This window comes from Carex rostrata, chromosome 4 (assembly GCF_964058835.1).
Source record: "Carex rostrata chromosome 4, lpCarRost1.2, whole genome shotgun sequence".
Lineage (NCBI taxonomy): Eukaryota > Viridiplantae > Streptophyta > Magnoliopsida > Poales > Cyperaceae > Carex > Carex rostrata.
In genome coordinates this window covers 3,605,158-3,618,591 of record NC_135921.1, presented here as the reverse complement: position 1 = coordinate 3,618,591, position 13,434 = coordinate 3,605,158, and the positions used below count along the sequence as shown (strand labels likewise).

General features: G+C 31.9%; 1 protein-coding gene and 2 pseudogenes across 1 annotated transcript; 1 reads left to right on the top strand and 2 right to left on the bottom strand.

Moving 5' to 3' along the window:
- Nucleotides 1-3,716: 3,716 nt before the first annotated feature.
- LOC144552738 (BTB/POZ and MATH domain-containing protein 1-like) lies at nt 3,717-4,969 on the bottom strand. Its single transcript, XM_078300729.1, has 2 exons — nt 4,660-4,969; nt 3,717-4,308 (listed from the first exon to the last, which is right to left on the bottom strand). The coding sequence occupies exons 1-2, from the start codon at nt 4,919-4,921 to the stop codon at nt 3,866-3,868; spliced, it is 705 nt and encodes a 234-aa protein (XP_078156855.1). The 5' UTR covers nt 4,922-4,969; the 3' UTR covers nt 3,717-3,865.
- Nucleotides 4,970-8,104: 3,135 nt separating this feature from the next.
- On the top strand, nt 8,105-9,049 carry LOC144552504 (2-hydroxyisoflavanone dehydratase pseudogene; annotated as a pseudogene).
- Nucleotides 9,050-11,909: 2,860 nt separating this feature from the next.
- LOC144552794 (BTB/POZ and MATH domain-containing protein 2 pseudogene) lies at nt 11,910-13,434 on the bottom strand (annotated as a pseudogene).

Sequence of the window (13,434 nt, the reverse complement as noted above, 5' to 3'; positions counted from 1 at the left end):
AAATATTGAATATATTTCTTTAAAAATAGATAAAATACAATATAATTTAATTTATTAGAAATACTATAACAAATAACCCGGATCAATATTTTTCAGGCCGGATTTTTCGCGGCTGTAAGAAAAATTAATATATTTCTTTATGTGTTATTGGACAAAAATAAAAATGCTTAGATTCCGAGTAATTGATCCCGGTTCAAAAGTTACTTCTATGTAATCTAGAAAATATTATAATCCTTCTAGGATATTTAATTTATAAAAAGTTGTATCTATTTTTGAAAAAAAATAAAAACTTTAAGTTATTTAATAATTGTTATTCAAAAAGAATTCTCAAAATAGATACAACTTTTTATAAATTAAATGTACTAGAAGGATTATAATATTTTTTAGATTACATAGAAGTGACTTTTGAACCGGGATCAATAACTCGGAATCTAAGCATTTTTATTTTTGTCCAATAACACATAAAGAAATATATTAATTTTTCTTACAGCCGCGAAAAATCCGGCCTGAAAAATATTGATCCGGGTTATTTGTTGCAGTCTTTCTAATAAATCAAATTATATTGTATTTCATCTATTTTTAAAGAAATATATTCAACATTTCTAATATTTCAATACCAAAAAAAAAATAAAGAAATTTCTGTTTAAAAAAAAAAAAAAAAATTAGAACCCCAAACCGCCCAAGCCTGGGGCGGTTCATTTTTTTTTTTTTTTGAAAGTTTTTTTTTAAACAGAAATTTTTTTATTTTTTGTATTGAAATATTAGAAATGTTGAATATTTTTTTTTAAAATAGATGAAATACAATATAATTTGATTTATTAGAAAAACTGCAACAAATAACCCGGATCAATATTTTTCAGGCCGGATTTTTCGCGGCTGTAAGAAAAATTAATATATTTCTTTATGTGTTATTGGACAAAAATAAAAATGCTTAGATTCCGAGTTATTGATCCCGGTTCAAAAGTCACTTCTATATAATCTAAAAAATATTATAATCCTTCTAGTACATTTAATTTATAAAAAGTTGTATCTATTTTGAGAATTCTTTTTGAATAACAATTATTAAATAACTTAAAGTTTTTATTTTTTTTCAAAAATAGATACAACTTTTTATAAATTAAATGTCCTAGAAGGATTATAATATTTTCTAGATTACATAGAAGTAACTTTTGAACCGGGATCAATTACTCGGAATCTAAGCATTTTTATTTTTGTCCAATAACACATAAAGAAATATATTAATTTTTCTTACAGCCGCGAAAAATCCAGCCTGAAAATTATTGATCCTGGTTATTTGTTGTAGTCTTTCTAATAAATTAAATTATATTGTATTTCATCTATTTTTAAAGAAATATATTCAATATTTCTAATATTTCAATACAAAAAATAAAAAAAATAAAAATAATTCTGTTTAAAAAAAAAAAAATTTTAAAAAAAAAGAAAAAAAAAAGAAAAATTGGACCGCCCATTATATGGGCGGTTTGGTAATGGCATGAAGCGCCCATACAATGGGCGGTTTGCTAAAATTTTGGCCCGCCCCGTTTCCAGGCGGTCAGGGCATATATGAAAAAAATCCAAAACAGAGGTTATTTTTAATATTTTTCTTTTTTTTTGGGGTATTAAAAAAAATGGCCGCACATTTGACTATTTGCACCACGCTTATGATATATATGTTAAATTATTATGAATTTGGTTATCAAATGTGTCACATAAAATACTTTAATCACTCGTTAATTTTACATATTAGATAACCTGTCATTAAAGCACCCACCACGTAGTTAAATAAAATCAGGTTAACAAATTTAAATTTAAAATCTAAAATTTATAAGTTATTAGTTAACAAGGACAACAAATTAACAACATATTTTATTTTATACTTCAAATTAATTTCAAATTATTATAAGAGGAGGGATCGGATGACACCATTTTTTGGTGACATCGAATAACATCGTGCATTTTTAAAGTTTTCAAAATTCAAACAGTCAATCCAAACCGTTCAACTTGATGGATATGTTAAAATGTGCTTGTAGATCAAATTTTATATATTTTTGGAATTTTTTTACTACTTATTAAGTATTTAACAAAATCGCTATATTCAGACCATTGAATTTGTGTACCCATCTTAATAAATAGTAAAAAAATTCAGAAAAATATAAAATTTGATATACAAGCACATTTTAACATATCCATCAAGTTGGACGGTTTGGATTTTGAAAATGCACGGTGTCATCCAATGTCACCAAAAAAGGGTGTCATCCGATCCCTTCTCTTATTGAGGAGGGATCGGATGACACCATTTTTTGGTGACATCGAATAACATCGTGCATTTTTAAAGTTTTGAAAATTCAAACAGTCAATTCAAACCATTCAACTTGATGGATATGTTAAAATGTGCTTGTAGATCAAATTTTATATTTTTTTGGAATTTTTTTACTATTTATTAAGTATTTAACAAAATCGCTATATTCAGACCATTGAATTTGTGTACCCATCTTATCGTATAAATAAAGAAATAAATTAACGTACGTAAAATTTTCTAAGTTGCAATTTTTAGAATAGGAATTTATTTGGATAAGTAATTAAAACACGTATTTCTATTTTATATGTACTAGAAATTGATTGCAAATGGATAAATAAATTAATAACATGTTTTTATCGTATCACTATTGTTATAGACTTAATTGTACAACAAATAATTTCAAAGCCGAAGTTCTCGGACGTAATTAGGATTTAGTTTAATTAATATTTACAACTTAGATTCCGAATAATAAAATTAAGTTATAAGGCATATTAAATTACCGTAGCAAATGACGTAGTTATCGCACGAGTGTTCTGACTGTATAAATTATGATAAACAATTTATCTTCAAATTAAAATAAATTAAATGGAGTTAGATTAATTACGACTAATCCGGACCAAGTCAAACAGATTAAACCGGACGAGTCGGACTGACTGAATCGGCAAATTATTATAAGTCAAAATAATGGAAATTACAACTAAAATTAAATGATTAAAGAGAGGAACTAGTTGGTTCTCTCATTGTTATGGCGTCTCCTCTAGTCCTAGTTCATTATATTGTATAGATTCAAAGGAATAGCAAGTTGGTTTTGCTAAGCCAATGTATCTCTTTAATAAAGAGTTCATATAAAAAAGGTGGTCGTTCTATGTTCTGCTGTTTTACCTACATCATTGCGCCTCAACAGGTCAACCTGATCCGTATCCAATGTAATCAATGACTAATGGATCGGGTATGGGTTTAACATTTTTTACCAGACCCGACCCGTTCAATTTTGATGAGTAATATTTTTTTACGATTGTCTTGCTTGCGAGTAAGCGTAATGGGTATATTTTAAGAACTACTGGTCTGAGCTAAGCAGTTATATATGTACTAGCACTCGAGACATGAGTTCTGGTAATTTTTTTTTGTTAAAATTATGTAATAACAATTGACAACATATTGTTTGAACTATTTTGAATATGATGTAAAAGCGTTTATGGAAACCTCTTAATCAGGTTCCGAGAAATGATAATTCGATTCATATGGAAGTTCATCTTTGCAACAGTCTCTGATTTGGGTATGATGTAAGAAAAATAATCAATAGACTTTTAGATTGGAATTTCATTATATTATGAAAGTGTAATCCATTAGCATATTGCAAAACAAATGTGACATATATTATCGCACATTGCAAGAAGAACACACCTATTATAATCAAAAGCACAGTACATATATCATCTATGTTGCAGTACATATTATGGATTCACAAATCCGACCAAATACAAGCAACAAAAACATTAAAGTAAAAAAAAAGAAAAAAAAGGAAAGGAAAATAACAACTGCAACTGGAAGGAGGAAACTATATTGTCATTTCACTGATGGTTCCTTCAAATTAGAGGGCAACGATCCAATTAGAAATTGCTCAGTTGCTATTACCCTTTGAAGAACTTCAGCAGAGGCTAAAAATTTCAAGCATGTGGCTTTGAGATGATTGCAACTGTGCCTCTCGGCTATTGACAACAAGGAAACCGCATTGCTTGTGTCAATACTACTGCACAACATCTTCTCGCATATTATCTTCAATCTCTCCAAACCATATCTATCAGCCGCAACCAATAGATGCTGAGCCATTAATTTTGTGTCTTGTTTCTCATCGCTCTCTTTTCTTTCTTCAAATTCAGGAAATGTATCTTTATATATGAAATGAAGCAGAGCTTTGAATACTGGAGCTTCCATTTCTTCAATTTTAATCGTATCTGATTTTTCCTTCATTGGACCAAAAAATTGTGCCGAAAAGACAGGAGATCTTGCTGCGAGAATGCACTTGTGAGCACTAAAAGATTGACCATCCACTTCAAATGTAACATCCATTCCATTTCCATTCTTCAAAAGAGGGCTGAGTTGCTGCTGGAAGTTACCGGGTGGAACAACAATATGTGGAGTTGGCTCCACTGGAAAAACTTTAAAAATAGTAATGACACTTTCAATTACGAAACAATCATCTGTGATTTTTGACTCCAACTCTGGTCTTTTACAAAATGATTTATAGCCCCAAGCAGAATCAAAGGTTTTGTAATTATTAATCTCAGTTGTTAGGCTTAATAAGGGTAAAGCACATCCACTTTGGTCTAGAATAGTAAAACAAGTTTGTGCTATTATACCTTCTGATTTGCTTTTATGGTAAAGATATATCGATATGTCGTCATCTCCGGCCTGAGTGCAACCATTTGGGTAGTACTTGACACTCCAATCATACCCACCCACATCAAAAATGGTTGATTCAAGAAAATTGCCTTTGCCGATATTCTTATCAACAGAATACCCCTCAATTCTAAACATGTGAGATCTCGTTACCTTCTCAAAGCGTCTTACACAACCTGTGGTTTCTTGGATTTCAGCGGGATATTGAGTAGAAAGTGACATGGATAGAAATATATAAACAAGAAGTTTTCTTAATTACAAAGCGGAGAGGTGTCTAGTGTTTCAACGGGATAGTGAAATATTGTGCTTAGTTTCTCTCTCTTATAGGATGGAAAAGATGTACCAAGCAATAAATATCGGTAGTCTTTTGAAAAGATGGAGAATATATACGAGGGGTTTGCAAGAAGGTTTATCTCGCCTGTCCATTCGAATTTTCTTTAAGGTTTGTGTTATAATCTGAAAAATTTTAATTTATAAATTACGTCTAATTAAAAAATTTAGTTAACTAAAAAATAAATTAAATTATGAATACATTTATTAAACTAACATAAAAATTTTAATTTATTAAATTAAGGCTGAAAATTAATTTGAGACATGAAATTAGAAATAAATAAACGCAACAATAGAATAGTATGTACTTACATGAAATTAAATTATAAAATTTATGACGTATTTAGAAATGAGAAATTTATGGAAGTAACATATTAATTAAAATTTAATGTAATTATAAACTAATAACATTAATCAAAATTTAGACTATGATCATAAATACATTATAAATTTAAATCAACGATTATTCGTAAATATATTTAACATAAATTCTCATTGGTTTTTGTTAAATAAATCGGAATGTCTAGTTTCGTTGTTAATTGACATGAGGAAATTCAGAAATAATCTGACTGTTCGATTAAATCACACAAAATCAAAATTTAACATAAATGGATAAATAAATAGATAAATAAAACAAAAATTAGATTTTTTTTTTTTTAAAAAAGAGACGAAAACTTTCCCAATCAATTAGAGAAGGATTAGAAAATTACATACAATAATTTAGAAACAAAACAATTTGACACGTAAAAGACTGCACAAATCCCACCTCAAACTCTCATTTCTCCCATTTCCTTTTTACTAATGGACTCCACATCATTAAAATCTCTCCCCTCTCCTTTTTATTCCTTCCTGGAGAAGGAAATTTTCAAAATCCCATTACATTTTGAATTGAGATCCGCACTCCCCCTCTCTTTTGATTTTGTGACAAGTGGACCCCACCACCCTCAAAACCTTTGTCCTCCTATCTCACCTACAATCGGGCCCTACCCAATTAAACTCATCTTTCTTTTTCTTTTCTTCCTGGGAAGGAAATCCTCCTCGTTAGAGCATCTCCAACTGTGATTGCTTATGGATTGCTTATGCTGATGTGTCAATTATTTTTGTAATTGCTGGGTTGTATGGCTATTGCTTATTTAGCAATTGTTAGAAATAATTGTTTAATAAGAAATCATTTTCTAAAGATGAGTTGGCCAAATGTTTAATTCTTATTGGTCAAATGTTTAATTCTCAATTATTTGGTTGATTAGACCAATGTAAGAGTGGATTGCTTAATTTTTAAAATTTTCATAATTGCTAATTTAGCAATTAATTTCAATTGCTGGATTGGAGATGCTCTAAGGATGAAAATCTGTTTGTTTTTTTTTGTTTTTTTTTTTGTTTTTTTTTTGTTTTTTTGTTTTTTAAGAAAAGAAGCACCATTATATTATTCCATCCGAAGCGTTCAAAATTGATCACATGGCTTCAATTACATCTATTGCAATTGAAGCCTTGTGATCGATTTTGAACAGTCCGAATAGAAAAATAGGAGAGTGCTCCTAGTTGATTTGAATCCCTCCTCTAATCTCTTCTTCTTCCTCTACAAGCAACCCCATCCTGCCTGTCCAATCCGTCTAATTGCCAGTATGTCTCCCACGCGAGCAACGACTTTGGAGGCACCCTACGCTACCTACGTCATTCCTCTCTCCCTCTAAGTGTCGGAACCGAATCTCCTGCATCTCTGGGGGGTAGAAAATTCATGTCCCTAAAGTCACTGCCGATGGGTCCGAGATGGACCTCATATTAAATATTGAAATGTTAAAAGTGATCTCGAGAAACACGAGCCATTCATTTTACTCAAAAAAGATAAAAAAAATATCCGAAAGGAAATGATATTTGTTGGATTTACAAGCTAATATGTCAAGATATGCATCTACTCAAAGAAGGAAATAATAAATCTAAGGAGAAAACTGTCGAGACAGGTCATGTGGTTGCTCATGACTCATGAAGGATTAGATCAATAGTGGAGTCGTCGAAGAAGGCTAACTCATGAGTCATGAATGAGACGGTCATGACTCATGATGGAGATGGTGCCTCTGTGATTTCTTTACTTGATTTATTTACTTAGTTGACTTGGGTTTATTTTCTGTTTTGTAATAAATAGCTGGTGGTGAATTTAGTTCTAAAGTTAGAATTAAAATTCTATATCTAGCATTGACAATTGATTTGATTTATTGTCCGAAAATATCTCTCTGAATTTGATAAATATGAGAGATGAATGGCTGTGAAATCTAAGATTGTGTAATACTATTTTTTCAATGAAATAAAAAAAGGGAGGAAGGATTGTGGGAGTCTTGTGTTATTTACTCTTATAATTTTTTCAATGAAATAAAGAAAGGGAGGGAGGATTGTGGGAGTCTTGTGTTATTTACTCTTATAAACTAATAAACACCCAATGATTATCCTTACTCAATCCAAATAAGTGCATATATGACATGATACAAGTATAATTTTGGATTCATTAACTTTATTCTATAATCAGTTATACTGATGTGGAAAACAACAAACAGACAAGAATTGACCTTTCGCCATGGCAGGAGAAGAAGAACATGAGAAGAAGGGAGGGTATTTTAGTCATTAATTATTTGAAGTGGCAAAATTAAAAATTAATGAAATTTAGAGTGGCATTATTATAATTTCAAATTTTGGGATGATATTTTTCAAATTTGAAGGTTTTGGAGTGGCAAATAACCAAATTTTCCTAATTTCTAAGACTATTAGGAGTATGTCAAAGAATTATATAAAAAATACTAAATGGATACAAGTTAAAAATAGATATAAATTATAAGAACAATTATTTTTTTATAAACTTGACAGGAGCTAAGAACAATTGTTAAAGTTATTTATATTCAAATAATAATCAATTATACTATAATTGGAATATGCATGCTCTAATAATCAATTATACTATAAACAAGAAAACTAAAACTCCACAAAATTATTTAATATTAAGATCTCTATATATATACACACACTGTAGCTGACCGCCTCGCTCTTGGGCTGTTTGGTCAAAAAAAAAAAAAGAAGTTGATCGCCCCAATGCAGGATGGTTTGGTAAAAAAAGCTGACCGCCCCTCAGCTTTTTTCCATCGACCACCGGCGTCTCTTTCAAAGACACCACAATCTTGCCTAGCGTCAGTGCACGGCTTTACATCCCCAAAATAGACTCGACCAGAAACTTCCAATGCTGGTCCACTTCCACGGTGGTGCATTCTGTCTCGGATCCGCATTTGAACCGATATTGCACAACTTCTTGGTCTCATTAGTTGCTCAATGCAATGTTGTGGCCGTGTCGGTCCAATATCGACTTGCACCAGAGCACCCCATCCCGGCTGCCTATGAGGATTCTTACGCCGCTTTAGACTGGGTTCTCTCTCAGAGTAATAATGGGACCGAGCCATGGCTTGTCAAACATGGAAATTTCACCCGATTATATGTGAGTGGAGAGAGTTCCGGTCCCAACATGGCACATCACGCAACGATCGATGTATGGTGGGGCCAAGATCCGAGGTGCAGTCCTGATCCAACCGTACTTCCTTTCTTCAAAAGAGGTTGAATCAGATAAGTTTAATCCAGGAATGACTAAGAATCTGGTAAAGATATGGAAAATAGTGTGTCCATCAACAACGGGTGTCCATCCGAGGCCCAGAGGATGCACCGCCACTTGCCACGCTTGGGTGTAAGCGGGTTTTGGTCTTGGTTGGAGGTGTTGACCCGTTAAGGGACCGGGGCAAAGCGTATTATGAGAAGTTGAAGGAGAGTGAATGGAGAGGGGAGGTGAAATATTGGGAAGCTCCTGGCGAAGCACACGGTTTTTATGTGTTCAATCCGAAGTGTGAGGTGTCAGTTGCTCAAGATTTGATCATTGCTGATTTTGTGAACAAGATATATGATAAACAAAAATGTTATGTTATGAACTGCAAAATTAGCACAGTGGCGCAAGTTCCGTCTCTCTGTAGAGAGACACAAGTTCAATTCCTGTGAAAGGCATCTAAAAAATGTTGGTGTATCGAGGCTCTTTAATAAAAAGTATGTTTTGTTCTATAAATTAGTGGCACTTTGTAGTTGTGTTAGCTGTTGTTTTCGGAAAATAAGAAGTACCAATTTCATTAGGTTGCAGTAACAAAATAATTGTTTGGTGGCCTAATGGGATTCACAATAATTTGAGATTTGCTTAGCATGATTGTTATTTGAAACTAGATTTTTTTTTAATATAAGAAAGAAGGGTTATATCCTTATTTAATTGTTATTAATAGTAAGTTACAAAGGGTGTTATAACTAAATCAGAAATGAAATTTTGCTCAAAACATTTGACCCCGTAGAAAAAAAAATAAGGGAATTAATTCAATAAAGAAAAGAAGATGAAGAATATGATTGAAATTAACGGTATAGCCATTAGCCACTGTGATTGTATGTCCTCTGAAATTATTTGAACATTTTTCTCTCTTGATATATAATCAGTGTTCTAAATAGCTAGCTATAGCGGTGCTATAGTTTTTTCGGACCATAAACGCTAAATTATGAGATAAAAGTGCACTAACTCAACTACGAACGCTATAGCTGTAATAGCTAGCCGCTATTACCGCTATGCGCGACGTGCTATTGCTACTGCTATGCTAGATGGGCTTTTTTCTGCAATTTATATGGGTTTCTGTACTTCTATTCCTATTTCTAATGCTACATGGTCTTCTACGATAAGTATGCTAAACCAAACTATATGCTTCTGTTTTTATTTGTAATTTATTCTCTCATTTTATATTACGAAATACTCAAATACTAATTTTTCCTTTTGATTGCTCTTCGTATAGTATTCATTTGTAAAATTATTATCGTCCTTTTCAATTGAAAGTTGATTTTAATTATTATTATTATAAGGCAAAGGCTTCTATGGACATAAGAACCTATTTGTAAAATGAACATATTTTTATTTTTAAAGTTCAAACAGTCGATCCGAACCGTTCATCTTGTTCTCCATATTAATATGTGCTTGGAGACCAAATTTTACATTTTTCTGAATTTCTTTACTATTTATTAAGATGGGTACAAAAAATATTAAATTCAGACCATTGAATTTTGTACCCATCTTAATAAATAGTAAAAAAATTCAGAAAAATGTAAAATTTGGTCTCCAAGCACATATTAATATGGAGAACAAGATGAACGGTTCGGATCGACTGTTTGAACTTTGAAAATAAAAATATGTTCATTTTACAAATAGGTCCTTATGTCCATAGAAGCATCACTCTTATTATAATATATAAAATGTTTAAATATGTATACCGACTTCATTTACCTTATAAAATTAATTGCTTTTCGTCTATTATAATATGTAATATTATGAAAATCTTTTTTTTTCCTTATTTGCATAATTGATAAAAAAATATAGACTTAGATTAGTTGTTATTTAGTTGTTACCTCAATTCTCCAATATTAATCATGTTGATAATTAGTAGAAATATAGAATATAACATTTCAAAAAGAAAAAAAACGTTATCTATGATAGCTTCTGCTATAGCTACGCTATTTGCAATATCTTTTTTTTTGTCTCGCCGCTATACCGCTATAATCGCTATTTAGAACCTTGTATATAATTCTGTGATTAATAAAATTGCACTTTCTTTTTTCCTGTAGTTGCTCTGTTTTATCGTTGAGATTTTCATCAACAGTTTTTTTTTTTTTTTTTTTGACATGTTCTGAGCATTCTGACTTGCAGATTAACAGCCACTTGTATACATTAGCAATATGTTCAGACATTCATTAAATAAATGCTGATTCAGAATTTACCGTGCACAGTACACACATGTTAACCATACACACATTAAATAAAGGTGCTTAATTAGTCACCACTATAATTTTGAATTTTTTAATTATGTATATTGGAATTTATTGTTTTAAAAGTTTTTATATAGTACATGCCCCCTCATAAAATGCTAAATGTATGTCTGTACTTAGAATTCCATTCTTGGTCCATTCTTCACCCGACTTTCTTAATTTTCTAATTGCACCATATGGTTGTGTTGATATGAAGTGTGTTACCACTTTACTATTTAAATTCTCCAATTCTTGCTATTGAGAATTAGATTTCTTTGTAATTATGATTGCAGCAACATATATAATTTAGGGTTGCTGTAAATAGTTGCAAAGAGATGTATCTTATTTGGGACTTTAAAATGATATGTCAACTAAAGCACGATCTTCTTTGTAGAGGAAATTAACTAAAATTAAATGATTAAAGAGAGGAACTAGTTGGTCCACTCATTGTTATGGCTTCACCTCTAGTCCTAGTTCATTGTATAGATTCAAAGGAATAGCAAGTTGGTTTTGTTAAGCCAATGAATCTCTTTAATAAGGAGTTTATATAAAAAAGGTGATCGTTCCATGTTCTGCTGTTTACCTACATCATTGCGCCTCAACAGGTCAACCTGATCTGTATCCAATGTAATCAACGACTAATGGATCGGGTATGAGTTTAACATTTTTTACCAGACCCGACCTGTTCAATTTTGATGAGTAATATTTTTTTACGATTGTCTTGCTATGTACTGGCACTCGAGACTTGAGTTCTGGTAAAAATTTTTTTGTTAAAATTATTTAATAACAATAATTGACAACATATTGTTTGAACTAATTTGAATATCATGTAAAAGCGTTTCCGGAAACCTATTAATCAGGTTCTGAGAAATGATAATTCGATTCATATGGAAGTTCATCTTTGCAACAGTCTCTCATTTGGGTATGATGTAAGAAAAATAATCAATAGACTTTTAGATTGGAATTTCATTATATTATGAAAGTGTAATCCATTAGCATATTGCAAAACAATTGTGACATATATTATCTCACATTGCAAGAAAAACACACCTATTATAAATTTATAATAAAAAACACAGTACATATATTATGGATTCGCAAATCCGATCAGATACAAGCAACAAAAAACATATAAGGAAAGGAAAATAACAACTGCAACTGAAAGGAGGAAACTATATTGTTATTTCACTGATGGTTCCTTCAAATTAGAGGGCAACGATCCAATTAGAAATTGCTCAGTTGCTATTACCTCTTGAAGAACTCCAGGAGAGGCTAAAAATTTCAAGCATGTTGCTTTGAGATGATTGCAACTGTGCCTCTCGCCTATTGACAACAAGGAAACCGCATTGCTTGTGTCAATACTACTGCACAACATCTTTTCGCATATTATCTTCAATCTCTCCAAACCATATCTATCAGCCGCAACCAATAGATGCTGAGCCATTAATTTTGTGTCTTGTTTCTCATCGCTCTCTTTTCTTTCTTCAAATTCAGGAAATGTATCATTATATATGAAATGAAGCAGAGCTTTGAACACTGGAGCTTCCATTTCTTCAATTTTAATCGTATCTGATTTTTCCTTCATCAGACCAAAAAATTGTGCCGAAAAGACTGGAGATCTTGCTGCGAGAATGCACTTGTGAGCACTAAAAGATTGACCATCCACTTCAAATGTAACATCCATTCCATTTCCATTGTTCAAAAGAGGGCTGAGTTGCTGCTGGAAGTTACTGGGTGGAACAACAATATGTGGAGTTGGCTCCACCGGAAAAACTTTAAAAATAGTAATGACACTTTCAATTACGAAACAATCATTTGTGATTTTTGACTCCAACTCTGGTCTTTTACAAAATGAATTATAGCCCCAAGCAGAATCAAAGGTTTTGTAATGTCTAATATCTGATGTTTGGCTTAAGGGTAAAGCAGATCCACTTTGGTCTAGAATTGTAAAGCAAACCTGTGCTTTTATACCGTCTGATTTGCTTTTATGGTAAAGATATATCGATATGTCGTCATCTTCTGACCCAATGATACCATTTGTGTAGTACTGGATCCTCCAATCATACCCACCCACATCAAAAATGGTTGATCCAAGAAAATTGCCTTTGCCGATACTTTTATCTACAGAATACCCCTCAATTCTAAACATGTGAGATCTCGTTACCTTCTCAAAGTGTCTTACACAACCTGTGGTTTCTTGAATTTTAGCGGGATATTGAGTGGAAAGTGACATTGTGATGGAAATATATAAAAGAGAGGTTTTCTTAATTATAAAGCGGAGAGAATTTCATATTGTTTCGAGAGTTTAAAGAATCCATTGGAGGAACCAGAGGGATTGTAAGAAGGGAAGGAGATTTACGGGTGACCGATCGAACTCCGACAATGGGAGGCCAGATGACCACGATCCCCACACCTGTAACAAGAACGAACCCTAGATTTGGGAGAGGGCCGAGTAGTAGACGAATGGGGAGGAGAAGGGTTCTGTCTTGAGCAAGGGTTTTATTAAGGGGGTGAGTAGATCTATGAAGAGGATGAGGCGGCTGGATAGTATGCGGTTC

Bases quoted from the DNA above. Each gene is read 5' to 3' on its own strand.
- LOC144552738 (XM_078300729.1), bottom strand. From the start codon at position 4,921: ATGTCACTTTCTACTCAATATCCCGCTGAAATCCAAGAAACCACAGGT. The intron at 4,309-4,659 runs GTATAATAGCAC...GCATTCTCGCAG, and splicing joins CCATAAAAGCAAATCAGAAG to CAAGATCTCCTGTCTTTTCG.